General features: G+C 41.0%; 3 protein-coding genes across 3 annotated transcripts in view; 2 read left to right on the forward strand and 1 right to left on the reverse strand.

The window, feature by feature from the left end:
* Nucleotides 1-778: 778 nt before the first annotated feature.
* On the forward strand, nt 779-3746 carry si:dkey-30c15.12 (uncharacterized protein LOC793186 homolog). The gene is given in 12 exon segments (XM_037683203.1): nt 779-898; nt 962-995; nt 998-1114; nt 1117-1249; nt 1251-1392; nt 1599-1661; nt 1663-1711; nt 1785-2008; nt 2199-2459; nt 2503-2586; nt 3216-3359; nt 3495-3746. Coding segments are annotated over 12 exon segments (1623 nt in total).
* A 956-nt stretch (nt 3747-4702) lies between these two features.
* si:dkey-30c15.13 (uncharacterized protein LOC558731 homolog) lies at nt 4703-7368 on the forward strand. Its single transcript, XM_037683480.1, has 7 exons — nt 4703-4842; nt 4958-5119; nt 5197-5307; nt 5387-5443; nt 5515-5625; nt 5743-5889; nt 7005-7368. The coding sequence occupies exons 2-7, from the start codon at nt 4958-4960 to the stop codon at nt 7083-7085; spliced, it is 669 nt and encodes a 222-aa protein (XP_037539408.1). The 5' UTR covers nt 4703-4842; the 3' UTR covers nt 7086-7368.
* A 5339-nt stretch (nt 7369-12707) lies between these two features.
* Nucleotides 12708-21905, reverse strand: part of frmd4a (FERM domain containing 4A) — a 56929-nt gene continuing 47731 nt past the window's right edge. Inside the window, exons 12-23 of the mRNA XM_037683479.1 lie at nt 20502-20578; nt 19581-19722; nt 19304-19445; nt 16849-16982; nt 16630-16752; nt 15276-15507; nt 15051-15107; nt 14681-14918; nt 14377-14535; nt 13936-14259; nt 13242-13822; nt 12708-12814 (exon numbers count right to left, since the gene is read on the reverse strand). Coding sequence (XP_037539407.1) covers nt 12708-12814; nt 13242-13822; nt 13936-14259; nt 14377-14535; nt 14681-14918; nt 15051-15107; nt 15276-15507; nt 16630-16752; nt 16849-16982; nt 19304-19445; nt 19581-19722; nt 20502-20578 — 2316 coding nt within the window. The remainder of the gene's footprint in view (nt 12815-13241; nt 13823-13935; nt 14260-14376; nt 14536-14680; nt 14919-15050; nt 15108-15275; nt 15508-16629; nt 16753-16848; nt 16983-19303; nt 19446-19580; nt 19723-20501; nt 20579-21905) is intronic.

Raw genomic sequence — 21905 nt, forward strand, 5'->3', positions numbered from 1 at the left:
AACAAGTTTTATCTATCCTACAAACACAAATTGAAATGATAGATATTAAGCAATACAAACCGTAACATTGAAAAATCCACACTTCTTTAGTTTTAAATGTTAAAAAAATAAAATAAAATCACAGGAATCTCTCGTTTTAAAAAAATGAGAGCTCCACCTGCATAAACTCACCTGTACGCCTGCAGTTATTTTTATTCATTTATTTGTTCCCAAGCTTTTCCTGATCAAACCAAACAGCATCTCGGTCTTTTTACTGGTAAGCAGGATTTTAAACAGTAACTGTGCAATGAGCTCAGAAGAGGTGGAAGAACATTTAGACTGGGAGTTCTGAAGATGGGAAACACTCTTTAGGGAAGCTTACAAACTTGGCATTTGGCCTCTTGAACGAAGCACAACTCCAGTCCAGAGTCGATCTAGTGGCGGTGCAGTGGAGATCTACTGGATTTCTCAGCTGGGAGAAATGAGCGAGAACAGCACGAGGACAATGATTTTCTGCCAACTTCAGGTTAGTTTTTACATTTTAAATGATGCTGCTGTCAGTAATTTAAATGGATCTTTTCCCCTCTCCACCTAAACTGAATTATATTTGCAGTGGTTTTTAACTAAAACATTGTCTTCTCTATTTACCAGGTTCCTGATATTAATGCTCTACTTATGGCTTAGCTATATGTCTATTTACATACACTAAAAACTGACAATCATTAAAAACAAACTAAAAAAAAACTGTTTCAGATTTGAATGTGAAACATTCTCCAACATTTTAATGAACACATTTGTGATGTTAAATACTTCAAAGGTGGGTGAAGGTTTAACCACTACCTGCACGGTTATCATCATTACTGACGGCAACTGTAACGCTCCTCAGTTCACTGTGACATTTGAGTTACTCAAACTCCTTGTCTTGTTTATCTGTCAATATTTGAACTCAAAAAAATAATTTGCATTTCTCATTTTTCCCCAGAAGTCCACATCTGTCTATGAGAATGAGATTGTAGTGGAAGACTGCAAGTTATTGACAAGTTTGAGCTAGGATCACCAAATGCCAACAGCAAGTAGTATTCAATAATTAAAGGCAATGAAGGGGAAGAATTGAACATCATTACAGGATCTGATAACTATCCAAACAGCCAATGTTTGAATTAACATGAATATTTTACTATATGTGATAGTAGTAACAAAAACCTTTTTCTGCAGCCGTGTCCACAGCCTCCGTCAGAGTCGAGGACTTGGACAAAAACGAGCCTCCTGCTCAGCTGCAGGTCAGAGGGCGTGAAAATCAGCACTTCTGTTCAACTCAAAGCAAACCACCCAAACACAGCCAGGAAGCAGAGACTGTTGGGTAAGACAAGCACACCTTGTAAAACAAAGTATAATCTTTTGGACAGTTTGGATGTTCAATACTTATTCAGTCCAGTTTAGTAAAGAACGAGTGATCATTGTTGGAATATTTACTGAAAATGATCAAATATGAGACAGATAAAACCTCACAGGGTTGACATGACCCTGACATTAACTGGTAGAAGTTTGCTTACAAATAATTTTTTTTTAAAATTTGCAACATATGCATGTGCATCCTGCTCCGATGTTGTTTACTTCAGTCTCAGATGAACGCCAGCACAGGACTGGGCCAAGTTTCTAGCAGCATGGACAGAGAATCACACTTTTAATAAAGACTGCAAACATACAGGCCTGGTTTTGGCTTATGATGATGGTGAATGATTTGGTATTTTAAGTTTATACACACGAAAGATAAATCCCTCCTGAATTCCTCTCATTTCCTTTAGACGTCATTCCTGCAGGCACTTTGGTTGTGACTTTACTGGAAGTGAACGACAGTCGTCCTGGGATCAATCAGAGGAGAGTCCATCTGTGTTGCAGAGACCCTTTTCCTGTCTGTCTGGATATTTTGGACCTGGATGAAGCCGGTCATGCTGGCCCGTTCTCTGTGGAGCAGATAGGAAATCACAGGACGACCTGGACTGTCAGCATCCACTCCTTATGTAAAGAAGCTGACAATATGAAAACAACAAAATGTGGAAGTTATTTAGTGACCCTGCAAGGCTTAAGCTGTTGAACATTTATCTGGTGGTGCAGATGTAGATTTGAATTTTTAGAGATGAACAGTCAGTACAACAAGTTTTACATGACGGGTAACTCAGACCACCAGCCTTTAAAGTTTCATCCTGTTTCATGTCCAGGTGACACGATAAACCCCGCCCCCTAAACGAGACTCACCTCCAGGGGTGTACAATGAGCTGATGCATATTTATGATGTTGACATGCTCCACCTGGACAGTACACAGAAAGTGGAGGTGTGTCAATGTAAAGATACCTGCTTCATCCCACGTTCTGAACCACGTAAACCCAATCCTTCTGTAGCAGCCGGTCCTGAGAGTTGTTTTTTGGTCTTCTGTGTTCGTCCTAATTTCATTTAATTCATTTTACCTTGAGTCACTTGTGTTTTTATTCGATTATAGTGCTGCTTCTGCTGCTGCTGACGAGGAGGAGGATGGTTCTTTTCTTGAAGCTTTGCCCAGAGACGCCATCTTCTGCTACAACGAGGAGGGAGGAGGTGAAGACGACCGGGCAGGGAGAGACTGAGTGATGGAAAGTGACCATCCTCTATTATTTCAGTTTGAAACTTTATATGACCATTTTAAACTGAACATGAAATTAGTTAATCTTAACAATGTGATCAGACATAATCATGATGCATATGACTAAATTTCTTTTTATTTCCAGAGAATGAGTTCATATTTGGTGTGGTAGTAGTTGAACGTAATCCATAGTTTAAGTCAAATGTGGCTGTGGCGGCCATCATGAATTAGTACTCTGTCATGAAAGGCAGATGATTCACGTTCCTTCAAGGAAGGCTAAAGAAAATAGACACTGTTATCTCTAGCTGCACGTTGTGTGTCCAGAAAACAACAGTTGTGATAAAAAACACAGTTTCGTGACTTACAGTGATTGCTCTGCACAAATTTCACCAGAGTCGTGGCTCCTTAATGAACCCAACCAACAAAAATGTCGTCTGTTTGTTAAAGATGATAATCTGATGTTACACATCTGTGTGTGGCAAAAGCATTGAGTTTTTTTTTTTACCACCTTGATGAAAGTTCAACTAAATCTTTTTGGTGATGGATTTGTCCCAGGCAGGCAGGAGGAGAACAGGATGAAGACTGACAGGAGACAGTCTGGTCCTTTTTGTGTTTTAGGACTAGGACCTGAGCCGGCTCCAAAGAGGACTTGATAATCCCCCTGAATTCTTCAGCATGGATGTTTCTTTTAACGTCCTGAGCCGACCGGGGTACCACAGACAAACCCACGTCAGTGAGGATGTTGTCAAATTCACTGAGGATGTGAATAATCATAAAATTAATAAACATCACCTCTGACCTGTGGGTTTGACGTCTCCATTGATCCTGTTTGCATCACAGCTTCTTTTAGTAACTGTTACTAACGTTATCTGTTCTTACTTTATTTTTTTAACGTAGAACCTGCGAGCTGCGGACAGTGACCCTGCAGCATCTCCGCACGACTCCCTCCCGGGGTTTGACTTTGAAGGTGGAGGCTCTGAGGAGAATTCTCTCGGCTCCATCAACACCTCAGGGTCAGATGAGGAGCAGGACTTTCAGAGTCTGGGTCAGTGGGGACCACGCTTCAGCAGACTGGAAGATTTGTGCACGAGGGGCAGAGGGGAGGATGACGACGGTGAAATATTGCCAGGAAACACAGAGTGGGTCTGACATGACCCCCACGTATTTATAGATGCTCTAAATCTGGACCCATCTGGCCGAGATCTCACGGATGCCGTGACCTCTTTCTGCCTTCTTCTGGTTTACCAACACTAAATATTCTTAACTGTACAGTTATTTTTTTATGTTAATGACATATTTGTGAACAATAAAATTGCAGTAAAAATTAGGATTGTTTGCTATTTACAGTTATTGGGAAGAAGTATTAGAGCTGCTGCCTCTCAGCGAGCAGGTCCTTGGTTCAAACCCCGGTCCAGGGGCCTTTCTGAGTGGAGTTTGCATGTTCTCTCCGTGCATGCGTGGGTTTTCTCCGGGTTCTCCAGTTTCCTCCCACAGACCAAAAACATGCATGTTGGGCTGACTGGTAACTCTAAATTGTCCCTAGGTGAGAGTGAGAGAGTGAATGGTTGTTTGTCTCGTTTGTCTCTATGTGTCCCTGTGATGGACTGGAGACCTGTCCAGGGTGTACCCTGCCTGTCACACAGTGACTGCTGGATATGGGCACCGGCGACCCCCGTGACCCAAAATGGAAGAAGCGGGTAAAGATAATGGATGGATGGAAGTTTGAGCATCATATTTAACTCATAAATAAATTGTGCTATGATTTGTGAACTTGGGTGCACACATTTTATCTTTATAGACATAACTAGAACTCTACACCTAATTATGAGGCTCACAATAGCATTTTTTTTTACTGTTGATCTTACATTTTCATTTAACCAACTGTTTAAGGTCCATCTAGGGACGGATGTTGCGAATTAGCTTTGGCTAAATACACTGTGATGCAGGTATTAAAATCCTAAAAAAGTAAGCAGTGATCTTCAGTAACTCCTCCCTGCAGACTGATAAGTGTCTGACTCACGACCAGTCATCCTGAACCTCCTCCTTCACTCTGAACTTTACCCACTCATTACTGTCCAACTCAAGTGAACTTTGACCCTGCAGATCTACCGGTCTTCACCACGCTGAGGAGTTAGGAAAGCGATGGTATAAACCGTCACATGTCTTCCATTCCTGATTTTGTTTATTTTAGATTTTTATTTGGCATGAAGGCCTGTGGATGAACTAATCACGACATCCAGGAAAGGTGAGAAACAAACTGTTTACATTTCAGATTCCAAGTGTGCGTTTGAGTTATTTCTTTTACAACTCATCTTAGCTTGTCATTTTCGAGCCACTGAACATGTTTTTGTCCACAACAGATGAGGCAGAACATGTTTCAGGAGGGGCTGTACCAAGTGTTTTTTAAGGAGACTCGTCCCTCACACCCCACAGCCCAGGACTCCAATAACGGGGAGCTGAACAACGCCAGGATCCACCGCTGGTTTGGGTCTGTGGTGAACACGAGACTTTTAGTGATCGGGGTGAGCGCTGCTTTCATTTTCATTCACTTCGATTCTTTTAAACATCTGTAAGGTTCTCTTCTGGTTTGTCTTTGCAGGTGGTTCAAATCTTCAATGCGCTGGCATGCACGCTCACCACAGTGAGCCACGCATGTGTGAGGTATGACTGTTCTGTCTCCATGATGACTCCAGTATGGTCCAGCTTATTTGTGAGTCTCCTTCAGACACACTGTGAGTTTTCTAGTTTTACAGCGAGGAAGCTAATCAGAGTCCTAACTGGTGTTACAGTATGTGGCTGCTGGGTGTTTGGCAGTAGAGGTGCAGAGAAAAGCTAGTAGATTAAAGGTAACCAGTCCATTCTGACACAACCTTTTCTGCTCATCTGCTCGTCTAACATCCGTGTCACCAACCAACAGATCATCTCTCTGATGAGCCTGAATGTTTTCGGCCTGCTGGTTGGGTTTTCTGCTCTGCTGGCCAACAGTCTTGTATCAGTGTCACCTGCAGCACTCAGCTCTAACAAGCAGGTAACTCTCTGCCGCCAGAAGCCATTTTATTTATCACGTAAACAACGTTTTCCGTTATATGTGATGACGTACTGTCACTTCTTCTTCTCCTTCCTCTCCCTGTCTTCATCTGGTCAGAGGGCGGGTTCACATGTGGCCAACGTCAGTTCCATACTGTTCACCACCCTGTGTCTCCTGGGTTCAGTCTACATACTGTTCCTGTCATGGAGGGGTTTGCGCCGCTACAGTTCTCCCCAGATCCAGGCCTACTGTCACGTCTCACAGGTACGCATACAATGCACAGGGTGACGGGGCCTGTTGGTGGGAAAAAAAAGCAAAAATCTTAGTTAAACAAGCTATTGCTATGTTTTTGTAAAAATACAGTTTTATAGATAAAACAAGGGTATTTAAATACTCATATCTTCAAATGGTTTGGTACCACTTTACAATAAGGCTCCCCTTATAGGTGGCTATAAATATTTTATAGATATGTTATTAATTCCTCTATAAACACTTTATAAATCATTAATAATTGCTTATTATGCATTAATTAAGGGTGACAGAGACAAGACTGAGCAGTTTCTTGCCAAATAGTGAGACAAATCTGTTTATCTATATATTTCATCTAGAGTTGTTCTAGTAAACATTTCAGACTAAGTTACTACCTTGTAAGCACAATAAACATTTGTAAACCTATTTCTTTAGCATATAATATTGAACTTTATCGCTACATTGTAAGTATCTACAACTAATATTATATCCTAAAAAATTGAGATTTACAAATGCTTATTGTGCTTCCAATGTAGTAACTTAGTCTGAAACATTTAATATAACAACTCCAGATGAAATATATAGTTGAACAGATTTCGCTCACTATTTGGGCATAATAAACAATTATTAATGATTTAGAAAGTGTTTATAGAGGAATTAATAACATATTTATAAAATATTTATAGCCATCTATAAGGAAAGCTTTATTGTAAAGTGGTACCAGTGGTTCAATAACGCATCAAAATACAAATATATGTTCAAACACTAAAAACAATTTTTTTAAACAGAACTTTGATTTTCTGTTTTTCTTTCATTCATCATCTCAAAGCAATTCAGACTAATTGTGTCCTTGTAGTTTAAAGTTGTTTTATCTCCTGCAGACGCAGAAGCATCCTGAATATTAACACACTGATTAGATTGATCTACTGACGCAGTGTGCTTTATTTATTTATAATAAAAGGAGCAACTTAGTTTGTCAGAAGAACTTTTATTTATAAAATATTATTTTTACAATTAATCATGGGTCATTTTAGTCAATAAATAATAAAACTTGATTTCAGAGGGGGGAAACAGATGAGCGTTTAGATGATAACAATTGGATTTAAATGCTTTTAATGTATTTTTGACAGGATCCTGAGGACACTAATGGGCTTCTGCTGGAACAGGAAGTGAATTGTGAATTGCATGAAAACTCCTCAGAACTTTCCTGAAAACCAAATGACTAATGTTGACGAACGCTCTGAGGACAGTTTGAGCAATTCCTGGTGTAACATGGATGAAATCTTATCGTCATCACATGGGAGTCTCTGCATGACTTTCTCTCAAGAACAATCACAAATACCCAAAATGCAACAAATTTGAAGCCAAGGCAAGAACTGATTACACACCAAAAACAAAACAAAACTGAAGACTGTAATAATTTAAAAAGCCTAATTTTGTAAATAAAGTTTACAAGCTTATAACTAATGTTAAAGATTAGAAAGCCTTGACAGTGCAGATTAAAAAAAAAAAAAAAAAATCATGAAAATGTTTCTGCATGTTTGTTTGCTTTTGTTTTCATTTTCTTGGGTGTTTCTTTTATTGGCCGCTAGAGGGCAGCACTGTCAAAGGTTGTTCATGATGTAGTCCAGTTCTGCTTGCTGGTCCAGTCCCACTGAGCAGAACTGGACTTCCCACTAACTTACTGAGGACCTATGACCTGGTGAGTACAGAATAAAGGCTATATGTGATCTAAATGTCACTGAGTGTAAATTAAACAGAAATTTAGCTCTGTTCAAATCTTTCATGAATATTTCCATTGATTTAAATTGAGTTAATGACATATCAAGCTAACTTTTCTAAATATTTACATTTAAACTTCTTCGACATTTAACATATAAAAAACACAAGGTGTTTAACAACCCTGAGGCACACACCTAACAGATGTTATGCATCAGTCTTGTGCGATCTGAGATCTCATCCTCAGACTATTTGTTGTAAATGACTCTCAGCTTCTACATCAAACTTCAGCTCACTGTAAGTAAAACTGACCGAGTTATAACCCGTCTTGTGTTGGCTACTGTTGATCAGCTGTGGTGGTGGTCTTGAATTTGAATGACTCCTAATGTTTATCAGTTGTAGATGTACATCCAATGATTAGTTTCTGAAAGTTTCATTAGAATCTGTCCTGTAGTCCATGAGGTATTTTGCTAACAGACTCCAACACATAAGCAAAAATATTCACCTTTTGGCAATAATAAAACAAGGTCATGTAGCTGTGTTTCAAACACAGACATACACACCAACAGGCGCTAACAGACTTGTACAAGTGAAAAAAAAAATCTCAGAGTGCAACTACGTTCTCACGGCATGTCTGGCTAACAGCTTCCAGCTGTTGGGAGAGCTGCTATGGGAACACATCGAGAACAAAGAGGAACATGATATTAATTCATAAATGGATGCAGAGCTCTAGAGCAAACCAAAGCTGGATGAGGACCAGTGTCCTCTCAGACACTATGATAATAAAAACCATAGAATCACTCCTGCTGTTGTAAACTTCATCATCGCCACTTTCAGATACACAAACACTCCATTTGGCCAAATTTCCACAAATGCCGCTAGTGTTACCACAAGAAAGGAACATTAGCTGTTGAGTGAGGGAACGCAAGCTCAAACATAGGTTCAGCAGTTGGTTTGAACCTGGTGATCTGCTGAGTCACTGGTTTTGTTTGGATTGTTCGTTCCTTTAACTCCAAAGGAAATCCTTCGACTTCCACTGAGGCCGAGATGTGATGACACGAGAGTGAGTGCGTCTGGAGGAGTGGAAGCGCCAAGCGCATGTTGGGATTCCTTTTTGATAAGTCTGACACTATGAACTGAATGAATAAGAGTTTTAACACCCCCCCCCCCCCCCCCCCCCAGCTCCTTAAGAAGTGAGAACAAAGAAGAATAAGACAGACCAAGGCATCTTGAGAACATTCATCAATAATTTATTTCTTACTCTCAACAACCGGCACGGCTTCTCATCTTGAAAAGTCATTAATTTCCAACAACACAGTTCTGCAAAATGTAGTTACTATACAAATTCTTAATAGAAAAAAAAAAAAGAATAAATTAACTGTGGAATTCAGATTTTTTTTAATCAATCCCACTTTTTTTTTCTTTCTACAACGCATTTAATGTTTAGTTACAGCTGAAGAGAACTGATAAAATCAAGTTACATGCTCTATTGTCTGTTTGAGGAAGTGACTCTTAAAAGACGCTTCCTTTTTCCGCATCTGATGCTGAACCTATAGAATGAAGAAATGTCTAGATCCTACATAGTGATGCAGTAACTGGTTGTTTAGTAGCACCTGGAACGGGTTCTTTTGGATGTTGGAACTAAAAGAAAAAAAAACAAACAATACTGGTCCATATAAAAATGTAACATTGTTAAAACAATGAGTTACCCTCCGTACATACAGGAAAAGACTGATAAAACACCTCCTTTCTCCTGGAGTATTACAAATAAACCTCATCAGTATGGAGCGGGGAAAGTGCTGCGTAGGACCACAGAAGAAAATCACTTGTTCACAACGGGCTCAAAGGTTAGAGATTAGAAAATCAGGAGGCAGAACAACACTTTGGAGCAAAGGGAACTGATTTCAGCAAGAAAGAGTTGGACGTTGTGCTGTCTTTGGGTCGTTTGTCAGGTTTGCAGGGCGTGCATGGGATTGTGTCTACAGCACATGAACTGTGCACAAAAACACTGAAACCTGAATGAAGACATGAGAAAATCCTATCAGATAGAACCCAGTGATTGCTGGTTCCAGTCTTGCATAAGAGCTTATCAAAACTAATGAAGTTAGGATGAATCAAACATGCAACCAAAGCTTCCACATGTAAAAGCTATTTAACCTTTAAGGAAACCACAGCAATTAATGGAGGACAGGATGACATTTGTATTATTCCCTCTTTATCCAGTCCTAATCAGGCTTAAAATCCTCTGTCAGAAATTTAGAATTTATGTTTCTAATTCCTAGAATAATTACAAATTTGTGCAACAATAAACCCTCAATTGTTTTTAGAAACAGATTTAAAAAATGGTCGAGTAAATCAAAGAAAAGAAAAACTACTTTTTACAAAACCTAGGTGTGCTTTTCAAACCATGTTCTGGATTTTTGATTGGGATGTCTGAAAAATGATTTCTAGATTTAAAGATTTATATATCAAGACTTTTCCTCATGTCAACCTGACCATGACCTAAAGAAAAACCCAGTTATATTAACAACTACAATGAGCACAGTACAGGAACACAGTAACTGCAGGTCCAGCCCACGAATACACTAAACGTTGTGCTTTCATATGAAAAGATGCTTGAATGAACTTGATTTGACTTGATGGCAAATGAAGACAACGTTGTCTCCTGGTTGCTGCTTTCAAAAATGGCTTTTAGACAGTCATGATTAGGAGTATGTATGACTGCAGTAGGTTCAGTGGTGAATTACAGTACATATGCAAAGCACCAAGATGTTTGGAACTAATCATTTAGGTTCAGTTGCAACGCCCCAGTTTTGCTCAAGAGACGCTGTAAAGGGGCCGACAGACACTCAGCGAGGCAAGAACCAGTCTGGAGCTGTGAGCGGAGGACAAGCCTCTCAGACAAAACTGTGACATTTCATCACTGAGCAGCTTCAACATGAATCTGCAAGGTGCACCACCTACGTTAACAGTTGTGTTTCACTGGTAAGAGATAAAAATAAAAATGAGAACTCTCTCTCGTCGTTGTATCTGTAGACCAATAACTGATAAATCATGTGGCCAGACAAACAGATTTGGACAAAGTTATTTTTCAAGGTTGACATGATGAAGCCACCCAAAATAAAACCTACAAGCCTAATCTCCAAAGATTCTTCCAATGATGTTCTAAAGATCCTTCACTTCAACCATCCCAGTGCTGGGAACCTAAAAAAATGTCCGTTTCAATTTCACTCTGTTGATTAACACCAGCTCATAGTCTTATACGGTGGTCTTTATTGCTATCGTCCTCATGTGTATGTCAGATACTGTCCCAGAAAGCATCCTGATATTGTCACTGGGGTTCACTCACATTTTGCTGACCAATGGCCACGTCTCTGCTGAGGCACCTGCCCAAGAACCGTGACGTGACCAGTTGGTCCAGCAGCTGTGTTGGGAGGTGGATTAAACAGTGTTAAATCTGAAATCTTCTCTTTTTATAAATATAAATTAGGAAATTAAGAAAACAGAAACAATGGGAATGGAGATAATGAAATGCAACACAGTTCATTTAGGCCTGAAACTGACTTTTAACTGGTGGCTCAAATCCAGTGTGTATCCTCTGACTGGGGGGCAGAGGACCGGAGGGATAACAGGATCCAATATGGAACAAGTCGATGTTGGGTTTGTTGAATGTGAAAAGCATTTGCGATGTTCTGTGCTCTGTCTTTCCTTGCTCTTGATCCTCTGGCCCATTGCTTGTGTGCTCCAGAAGGTGTGGAAAGAAAGGACTGCCGCGCTGCAGGGAAAGAGATGGGGTGGCACTTCTCAGTCTGTCCTGTGAAACAAGCCCTTATCAAAACCCTGCCAACGTGTCCCTGTCCGGCTGAGCAGTGATAGACGGGCCGTAACAAAGAAGGGGAGAGATTTAAGGAGACAGACTCTTGTTTGGTCGAGTCAGGGGGTTTGTGGGACATTAAGGATGAGGTTATTGGTTGCTGATGGGTTTAATGAACAGAGGAGAGGCCATAGAAGAGGACAAAGGAATGGTTCTAGGCCCTGCAGGAAGGTCTCAGACCAGTGTCCCAGGTTGGGCCTTGTCTTTTCCGTACCACTGCACATCTGCCAGCTCCGAACAAAGAGGGCTGCTGAGAAAACAGCTATCACTAAAAGACCTGCAAAAGAAGACAAAACGGTGTCACTGATTATCGTAGCGTTTAACTTCTAAAACTTTCAAAATAAAATGTCTAAATGCTGCTGAGCCGTTATGTTGCATAAGAGTGGATTGTGAAGTTTTTCTATTAGTTCATCCTGCGAGGAGTAAACTACAGTGAAGCATCACAGCCAGAACACAGCTGAGCACATGCAAAGATCAGACACAGTAACAGCCACAGAATGATACACACAGAACCTCCACCACCAGAGCAAGAAACAAAAGGGAACCGTTCCCATTATCAGTCCTCCCTACATAAACCTACTCTTTACCAATCACTTCCTGTTCATCCAGCTGTTGTGTATGGACAGATTTATATGTACCTACTTTGATTACTAGGATACTACAAGTTTTTATCACATTTTCTTCTTCCTAAATGTTGTTACGCTGCTGCTGCGTTTTGCCAACATCACTACAGTGTAAATTTAGACCAACAGGAGTCTGAGACCACTGGCGGTACCTCTATGCATCAGAGCTGGGCTGAGGGGGAGACTGACAGATGTCCTCAGAAGAAAAGCTGTCTCCTGTGCCTCTAAAGCAAGAGAGAGGACACACACAGAAGGAAAGAGGGTTAGTAAAGACAGAAAGACAAACAGGAGAGAAATGCCAAATAGTGGGTGATGACATTTGTTCAGAAGAAAAAGATCAACAAGTGATTGTGGGAGACGAAAAATAGAAAAGAGATATGAGTAAAACATTCAGAACACAAACTGGAAACATCAAAACAATTGAATCCTAGTTTGGAAAAGAACGGCAGACACGGAGGATGAGTTTAGTGATGACACACGTCAGTGGACACAATCAGAACAGACGATAAAAGCTTATGAGTGCGTTGACCGAGGTTTGAACCAATCAGCAAAGCGAGAAGCCGAGAGGCAAAGAGGAAGCCTTATATTACCTTCCTCTGTTGCTCTGTGCACGTTTCTTACCCGCTCTTCCAGTTGAGGATGTGCTGTGGGCTGCAGGGGGGTGTGGGTGTGGCTGGGTGCTCGCTGGAGGGGGTCTGACTCCTCTGGTTGTGAGGGGATGCAGCTGAAGGGAGAAATGAGTCAGTCAAAGAAAACAAAGGCAAGAAAAGAGGCAAAGGGCAAAATAATTTCAGTTATAAATTCTCGCAGGCAGGGTTACAAGTTCTGTCTCAGCGTGACAAAAACTCTTTGCCTTAGGGGTGAAGTGACGAGAAAATCTCAGTTGAGCAAACCTTGTTGGTGCAATTTGCCACATTTCAGTCTCTTGTGATGATTGTGAGTTTGAACTTGACATGTGACATAAAGTTTTACTCTGTTCACAGATCTACTCTCATGAAGTGGTTAGTTTATGGAACTTAAACATGCTTTTTCTTTAAGCACATGTTATTACATGACTACAACGAAACTAATTAAGTAAACATTGGCTGTATTTACAATCAGCTGATGTACTCATGCGATACACATTTTAGAGAGAAGAATTGTGATTTTACCTGGTGAACCCTTGGCGAGTGTCCCTACTCTACTCCCTCGACCATGTCCCAAAGTTCCTTGCTGTGACCCAGACTCAGAAGATGTGGATCCTGAATTTGAGTGATTCCTTTCCCTCAGACTCCCTGAAGACCTCTGGTACCAACACCGCAGCTCTTCAGACACTGCTGCCCTCCCCCCTCCTCCACCGCCACCCTCCCTCCCTAACGATGGAGTCCGTACGATCTGCGATCGTGATGGCGTGAGCCGGCCGCTTCCCTCGCCTCCCTCCTCTCCGCCCCAGGCCTCTTTGTACAGCCCCCCGGCCGTGTAAGAGCTGGAGGTCTTGAACTGAGCCTTGACGCTGTAGTGACCCTCCTGGTCGCTCTCCAGACTGCGCACCACCACAGCGTTGGTGCTGCCTTCTACGTACAGAGGGTACTCCTTGATGCGGTACTGGGAGGAGGGCTGGCTCTGGCTGTGGAGGTAGACGCCTTGGTGCCCCCCTCCCATCCCACCTCCACTTGAGCCTCCAACAGAGCCGTTTTTAGCTGCCAGGTTTGGCATAGAGCCAGAATTAGAGGAACCTAAGTTACCTGCAGACCTGTAGAAGAAATACACATAAAGGCGGTGTCAGACTCACGTTAATGTTTCTGTGTTTGATGCTACTTATTTCAAATCAATTGAAAAGATATTGCTAACTGGCCCTGCACTCACCTGTGCCTTTGCCTCTGCCGCTGTCTTGCTTTAGAGGGTGAGTCTTCTCCCAGAGTAGAGTAGTTTGGATTACTGCCAGGGGGTCCACTGGAGGGGCAGTATTGTTCTGAGCTACTTTGGCTGGTGCAGGATGAACAGTCATCCAGAGGGTCAGAGCCATTGGAGCCTCGGCCTGGACCAAGGAAGAAGTCCGGACTACCCAGGGTGTGCGGGTGTGCATCTGAATCAGACGCCAGCAGTTTGCCCTGGGACTCAAGGCTGGAGCTGCGGTTCCTAAAGTGCTGAGAGAGACTGTGCAGACGTGTGGGACTGATGTCAACTGATCTGTAGAATAAGGGGGGGGAAAGAGAAACCTTTAATTTTGATTTATAAACTGTTCACTTCTCTGTGATTTATCTTTAGAGTGAGTAGTTCAGGCTGTTTGGATAATCAGTGGCTGACCTGGTGGAATGTACATAGTGTGGAGTTCTGGTTCTCAGGTCTGGTGTCGACGGCATACTGGACTGAGAGTTCCACTGAGGCATGTTCTTGTTAGGGCTGCTCTGAAGAGAGTTAGTAACTCCTGCTTCGGCACTGCCAGAACTTGGAAAACGCCTGTGACTAAACAGAATTATATACGTGTAAAAAAGGTTACTGTCTTTTAGCACACGGGGTTATTATGTTTCATATCAGTAAAATGAGACAACTTTTTCATAGCTTTGATGTACAACTCAAGTGGAAATGAACATTTGTGGAGTCCACAAACCTGGAGTGAGATGAGCGTTTCTTTACTTTTTCGTAGGGCTCATCCAGTGATGATTCGCTCCACATTTTGGGTTTGATGGGAGACTTGTCATAGTCAGAGCGTGTGTAGTGCATGTGTCGCAGGCCGTCCAGCGACTGAGGAGGAGGAGGCCGGCTATGAGACGGTGGCCGTGGAGGGAGACCTTTATGAGGCGATGCTACAGGAGAGAACGTTGGTGTACCTGTAACTTGAGGATCATCTGAAAAGGAGCAATTATTGAACAAAGTCAGAAAAGGTGGTTCACACTGAATAAAACAATTATCAGTAGCTAAGAAAGCATAGCCATAAGGAAAAATGTAAAAAAAAACAATAAAAAAAACAACAGATTTACCATCATCTAGGACAAGTGCATCAGATAATGAGCTGTCTTCAGAACAAATATTGGCTTCTACGAATGAAAAACATAAACAAGAATAGAGATTCAATTACATATCTCATAAATATAGTTTTTTATCTAAAGTAACTAAGGTGCAGCTTAGAACAACGGTGTCAGTGGTAAAAATTCCAGCTCATATACAATTATCAGATACAAAAATAGCTTTAGTAAACATTGTACCTTCAATGATAAGCGATGCCCTCTGCGTTGGCTTCTTGCCAGAGCGGACACGATACTCGTTGATGGAGTTCTCAATTTCCTGGAGCTTCTTCAGTGCATTTAGATAAGAAGTCTTTCTTTGTTTCTTCAGCTTCTTGCTGCTCACGTGAGGATCACTGGCAAGACGCCTGGCTGCCTCTGTGATCTGTGACTGAATGGCAAACTCCCGCTCTAAACGCTCCAACTCCTCTTCCTGGTGAATGCACACAAATATGAGCACAGACCTTGAGTAAAACTAGAACATCCAGAAGTCACTGGATCATTTCAGTTGTAGCAACAGAGATCAATGAACAATCCAAGAACAACACGTGCTAGTATGCAGACTCGGACTTATACTAACTCTTCCGTGTCTCCCATTCGGTAAGACACACAAGGAAAGAAAGAGTTGCCAGACAAAACATGCAGCGGAACTCATTTATCTGTGTTGTGGCTGTGCGCTTTCTCAAAACCAGACAGTCTCTATTTGGAAACTGGGTCCCCACAGATTAAAGCTCCAACATCAATCCATCCTCTCCTACACTACAGCTCCAGATTTGTGGCACAGAGCAGGTTGACCCAAGTAAAACATAAAGGTAGAATGCAAAAATAGCTCCGTAAAAAAAAAAAAAAAAGCACTAACTCATGAATGTGTTTAAAGACAAAAAAATGATGATGACCTATGACAAACTATTTTCAACTAGAATGTAATTAGTCCTCACATCTGAGAACAAACACAAGAATTCAATGGACTCCACCGAGACAGAACGATGATGTATTCCCTTGAGTTGACCTAATATTAGTCTACCTTAGTGCAGAGGAATCTCTTTCACTAACAGGCTGCGCACCGCTGAACGAGCAAATTCTGTTTCTGTGTGCAGTTTAAGGTGCTCAGCATAAATTAAGAAACATCTTTCTGCAAGCAAAGCTGTTTTTGTGATTTTGTGTGTCTGGATTCTTTTCAAAGCATACAACCTCAGTAATACACACATACTCACACACATTCATGAGCATGTACAATCCTACTATCACCACTTCCTGTGGTGAAAACGCTGCCAGACTAAATTTAGAAGCTGAGATCTGCTGGAAAATCTTGCCGGGGCACCAAAAGGCAGCAAGACGTAAGAAAAAAGTAAAGCTTCTTTTAGGGCAAGATGTCTCAGACTGCAATATTTTAATGTTCTCAGTTTAGTAACTAAAGTTTATTTGTGTGATCATTAGTTGCCTTAATGATAAAGTGACTAAGAACTGCAGTTTTTAATGTATTTATTGTGAATACTACACTTTTATGTTTTTGTTTGAATAAGAGGAGATTTGAAAGTAGGAGTTGAGCTTTTACCTCTCCTTTAGGAAGAATTTTTTGCTCATCCAGTTTGAAAGCAGTACCAATCTTCCGCCTCACTGTGGGTGGCTCTTCCCCTGGATCCAGAGGATATTCTTTAGGAAGCTTTCCTGTTAGTTCCTGGAAAATATGAGAGAACACAGGGCCTTAAAGTTAGAACAATTATGCTAGGAAGCATTTCAAGTATTCGCGAGCGATGTGGAAGTCATCTCATACCGCCTCTCTAATACAGATGCTCTTGAGTTCCTCTAGTCTCTGCTTCAGAGTTTCCTCCAGAGCTTCTTGCCTGGCCCTCAAAGCTGCCAACATGTCCTTCTTAGCAGTTTGGGAGCTGTCCGACTCCTGAGAGCCTGCAGGGTGTAGACAACACATAACGTAAATGAGTCTGGAGCAAACTTGTGAGGCAGATTCAGGGGGGTAGAAACTGCGTGTGCACCTGCTGGTCTTACAGGATGTTTACATGAAATGAACGGAACATTTTGATAAGGAAACTGAGCTTTAGAGCCGTGTTTGTTATGGCATGTGAGTGTTTGGAGAAAAGGGCAGTTTAGGACAAAGTCTGTGACGCACATTTCCAAGGCCCTGAGATGCTGCCAGTCTTGTTTGCAATGTGCTTTGTTGAACACCCCCCCCAAAAACACACACACAAACACATAGACTGTTTCTTTCTGTTACTTTCTCATTGTGGTTCACTGTGTAATTGAACTTTTAAATAATTCTAAAGTAACCACAGCTGAAAATGTTTAGTCACAAAGAAACCAACAACAGCGCCTTAGTGTTGCAAGATGCGCCACATGGAAGTTCAAAGATTCTGATAATGAACCGTGGGTAGCTGAAAAGGCTACAAACACTTCTGTTTGGCGTGTACTCTTCGATAGCAGCCACATTTAAGCAACACCTGCTTTCCAGGTTTTAAGGAAAAGTAAAACAAGCAAAACCTTACCGTCTCAGCCCAGCAGTCAAGAAGAATCTCTACTTGTAAAAGTTTATTAGGTTTACGCTGCAGTTAACAGTGAAAATCAACTGACCATGAAGCAGAGAAAAGTGAAACAAAAAACAGGATGAAGAAGGATAAGACGAATGCAGTCTGATATAAAACAGGAAATAAACTGAGATTATTCTGTGCAGAACTTTAGTCAACATTTTTTTTTTCTTTTTAAATATGATGTTTAAATACACTGATTACACTTGTCTTGAAATTCAACAGAGTTCTTTGTTGTAAGTGATTCAGTAAAAGCCTAATATAACTAAAACAGCCACTCAGTAGTTATAGTAGACATCGTCCAATATTTATAAATGTTTGCGTCGTCCAAAAGATGCCATTTATATTCATAAAAAGCACACCCTGTTGCAGAACATAAAAACTATTTCATCCTCACCACACTCTTAATCATAATAACTTATCTTTTTCTTCCAACAACTCTTATTTATCAACAAATAAACAAAAATGTAGCTGCACAACTACTTTAACAAGTCATCCTGACGCATGCTCAATAATCCAGGTAGAAACGTGTAAACAAAGTAAAGTCAGGTCCTCTGGATGGATTCTTCTTGTTGAAACGTTTCATCTTTTATCCAAAAGACTTTGTCATTTTGACATCATTTTGATGAAGTCTTTTGGATAAAAGACGAAACGTTTCAACAAGAAGAATCCATCCAGAGGACCTGACTTTACTTTGTTACTTTGATACTTTTACAAGCAGTAACTTGAAATTATTGTGTTCTCAATTGTTTTCAGGTGTGAAGGAATTTAGACTCACTCTTCTTTATATCATTGCTTCAGTTTTGCTTTATTAAGGTTCTACCACATCAATGGATTAAAAAAAACTGTAAGGTGCCCAGGCCTTATGGCTGTAAAATAAATCCATATCATCATATCTCCACTACCGTGCTTGATCGTTTGCATAAATGTTTTACTTTGAAGTTCCGGTAAACATGCAGGACATATACTCCTGTCAAGCTTGGCAGATATCTTAAATCCCACTGAAGCAGTAAAGCTGGCTTTATTTCTCCTCAACATTATTTTGCATTTTGATCGAGCTTTTGTATAAATAAATAATGACATGGTGTAGAATGTCACATTTTTTTGTTCCATTGAAGTTTTTATTCGTCTAATTTTTTTTAGAACAAGTAAAGATCAGATGATTTTGTTTTGTTTTGATACATTCTTTTTACCATGCCTGTGATGTAACATTGAAGCAGTAACTGGTCATTTTACTACACTTGTCTTTCTTCTCAGAATTTAAATGTCAGTCTGGGCCCAAAGCAGCATTGCCCTTTCATTTCTAATTTTGGTTCATATACAAATCTTCCCGTCACATTCAGTACTTGTTCAACTCTGATAAGCATTGTCTTAAAGGCTATGGTGAAATCTGTACACCCACAGCTGCCCTTTCATTCCCTCATCCAATCAATTTAGAGGAGGACGGGGGCCTCTGGAGGATGAATCTGTGCGACATGGAGGGTGGGAGGGGTGTTCTGTATGTGTACATTATGTGTGGGAGAACATTCAGCAGAGAATGAGTAGTCTCTTTCCTGCAGCAGCTGTTTCTGTCTGTCCAAAACTCCACCATGCCAACACACAGACATTCCCATATTATCTTTTTCCTTCAAAGTTTGGTAGACTTTTTGCCTCATGGTTTTAGTTTCTTCCACATACACTCACACTGACCTGAGGAGAGTAGACTTCCACTGCTGCCACTGATAATCTTGCCCTTGCTGCCCATGTTGGCCAGTTTGGATGTCTTCAGAGTTCCTGTTTCTGTGAGGTCTATAGCAATCTCACTCAAACTCCTCGCTGCATGGATCTTTGACTGAGGATTAAAAAAAAGAGAGACTGTCAAACCTTTTAAAGCTGACTACGGTAATTGGTTTAAATAGTGTATATTCCTTGTTCTTTGTTACCCAAACCAGCTGCATGACAATATTTTTTTGTGAGAAAGACTGACCTTGCTCTGCTTGCGGTCCAGGTAGAACTGATGTTGGCTAATAGCCATGGCCCAGATGGACTTGATGAGTGCAGGACAGGCGTACCAGGTGTGCACAGCTATACCACTGTGGCCAAATGTCCTTCTTGTTACCGACGCCCTACAGTAGGAGCGGACACAAGGCCTCCTTATATACACTGAATACAAAAGGTCTCCTGATGGCACTGAGAAGCACAAATGATGATGATGAAGATGCTTTTTTTTTTAGAGCTACACAAAATGTTCTGAGTTGTTTACTCATCCTTTTTAAACAGCCATGTGTAGTGGAGCAGCAGAGCAGTTCCCGCTAATGACAGCTTCCTTTAAAGAAAACACCACTGCTCCCTGTTTCACCCTGTCTGTCTCTTTTTCTCCCATTCCCTCCCTTAGTGTCTGTAGAATAACACTCCAAATATATAGCCATGTTAAATAAACACAAGAGAGGTCACTTCCTCAGCAAAATGGCTATCACTCAGCCATCTATCCTTTTGCAGTAATCTGTCTTGGGTTTACTTTGTGTGTGTGAATATGTATGCGACTGAGAGCACATATTTATAAATGCAGTGACTATAAATCTAAGTTACATCCCCAATAGCATGCCAGGCTGACAAGACTCATTTTATACCCTTAACCAAAGTAAATAGGAAGTTCTCTTTTCCTGCTCTGCACACAACTTTAGAAATATTCCCTTTAGGCAAAATGTGAATTTACAGTAAAAGCTACTGTAAGTTATTCATAAATGAACAAAACACTTTCACTAACGTAAGATTAAGTTATATAAATACTTGATACCTGAGAACTATGAGAAAAATGGTACGATGCAACAATTAGTCTAACGATTCGTGTTGAAACATCCAATGTTCTTTTTTGAGTTATTAGTCTGAGTTTGTGATGTAAATTTACCTTCTGGGGTCATGAACTTCCACTGAAAACTTCTTCTCTCTGAAGTAGAGGTTCTCCAGCTGACGCCATTGAAACACCTGAAATTTAAGAGAAACAGACGGTCTTCAGGACGGCTCAAAGGAAAAAAAAAACAAAAAGTGCTTCTCGTTAAATCCACAAAACCTGATCTTTTTGCTGAATGCTTCAATTTGTTTGACAAGAATATGCAAAGAAAACAGAAGACCAGGGAGAAAAAGAAACGCCGATAAAAATGTTTTTGTTATGGACAGAAAGACGAGACCTAATCTGGAGGTCTATGATCAGGTCCAGACACAGCAGTCTTTTCACAATAAGTCCCAGGACTGAATGACCTCACACTGGAGCAAGACAGCGTGAGCGGAAGAAAGCTTGGCTTTTCTCTCTCTCTCTCTTCCGTCTCCTTCACGAACCATCAGCTTTTCTACAAAGTAAAGCCTCAGCCAGCTGGACAAGAAAGTTCTCTTCAAGACGTCCTGCACAGCCGGTGTGCATGTTCAGCCCTCCCCGGTGTAAAGACAACAGAAAAGTTGGAGGTGGTAGGTGTTCACCATCTGGAGTCATGTGGATGTGTCGTGCAGAGAAAGTGTGTAAAGTTAAGTTTCCTCTTCTCCTGGCGCTTTGCTGGGAGGGTTTTGAAGAGAGAGGGAGTTTATCCCCACCTCGTGACCCCTCCTCCCTCCCTCAGGGATTGCGTGTTGTGCTCCAGGCTGCAGTTGGGAGGTGTGTGTGTAACGGGTTGGTGAAGTGTATGTGTGTGTGGGCTGGTAAAGTGCGAGTGAAGTTTTTTTTTTTTTCTTTGTTAATCAAACTTTCCTGTTCAGAAACATTCACAAAAGCTAAGTCTTGTTAGTCAGAAAGTAAAAGGTGGGCTATTTTAATGCACAGCATGGTCTGCATCTGTAAAGTCAGTATTTGCATGTTTGTGCAGCACGAGGGACAAAAGTCAGCTGCCTTATCATAACTGTTGCTGTAGCATAAACGTCCAATGGCGTGTGAAGTGCTAATGTAGCATGGTGCTAAATATAGCAGGCAGGGCAATTTCTAAGTGACTGTTTGAGCGTGTGTGGGTGCGTTGGTTACTTATGGTCCAAAGCTGTGGAGATAAGATTGGAGATTCAAAACAGTTTTCTGGCAAAAGACCACAAAGGCTGTCCTGGCCATCAACTAGGCAGAGTTGCTGCAAATGTTACTGTCGTCTTTGATGCTCCAAGATAAGCTACATGTGCAAACAGTCTATTAGCTGTTGCATTATTTAGGCAAAATGTTGCCACCCTAAAGTAAAAAAAAAAGTACATTTTGTTATAATTTGAGACATTTCAAACTTACATAAGCCTACTGTATTATTTAAAAATTCTAATTCTTCTAAAAGATTGATTGTAGCTTGAA

The sequence above is a fragment of the Nematolebias whitei genome, chromosome 10 (assembly GCF_014905685.2).
Source record: "Nematolebias whitei isolate Nwh7 chromosome 10, NemWhi1, whole genome shotgun sequence".
NCBI lineage: Eukaryota > Metazoa > Chordata > Actinopteri > Cyprinodontiformes > Rivulidae > Nematolebias > Nematolebias whitei.

Excerpts from the sequence above, each read along its gene's own strand:
- si:dkey-30c15.13 (XM_037683480.1), top strand. The coding sequence starts at position 4,958 with ATGAGGCAGAACATGTTTCAGGAGGGGCTGTACCAAGTGTTTTTTAAG. Across the intron at positions 5,120-5,196 it reads CGAGACTTTTAGTGATCGGG|GTGGTTCAAATCTTCAATGC; the intron begins GTGAGCGCTGCT and ends TTGTCTTTGCAG. Across the intron at positions 5,444-5,514 it reads GAAAAGCTAGTAGATTAAAG|ATCATCTCTCTGATGAGCCT; the intron begins GTAACCAGTCCA and ends ACCAACCAACAG.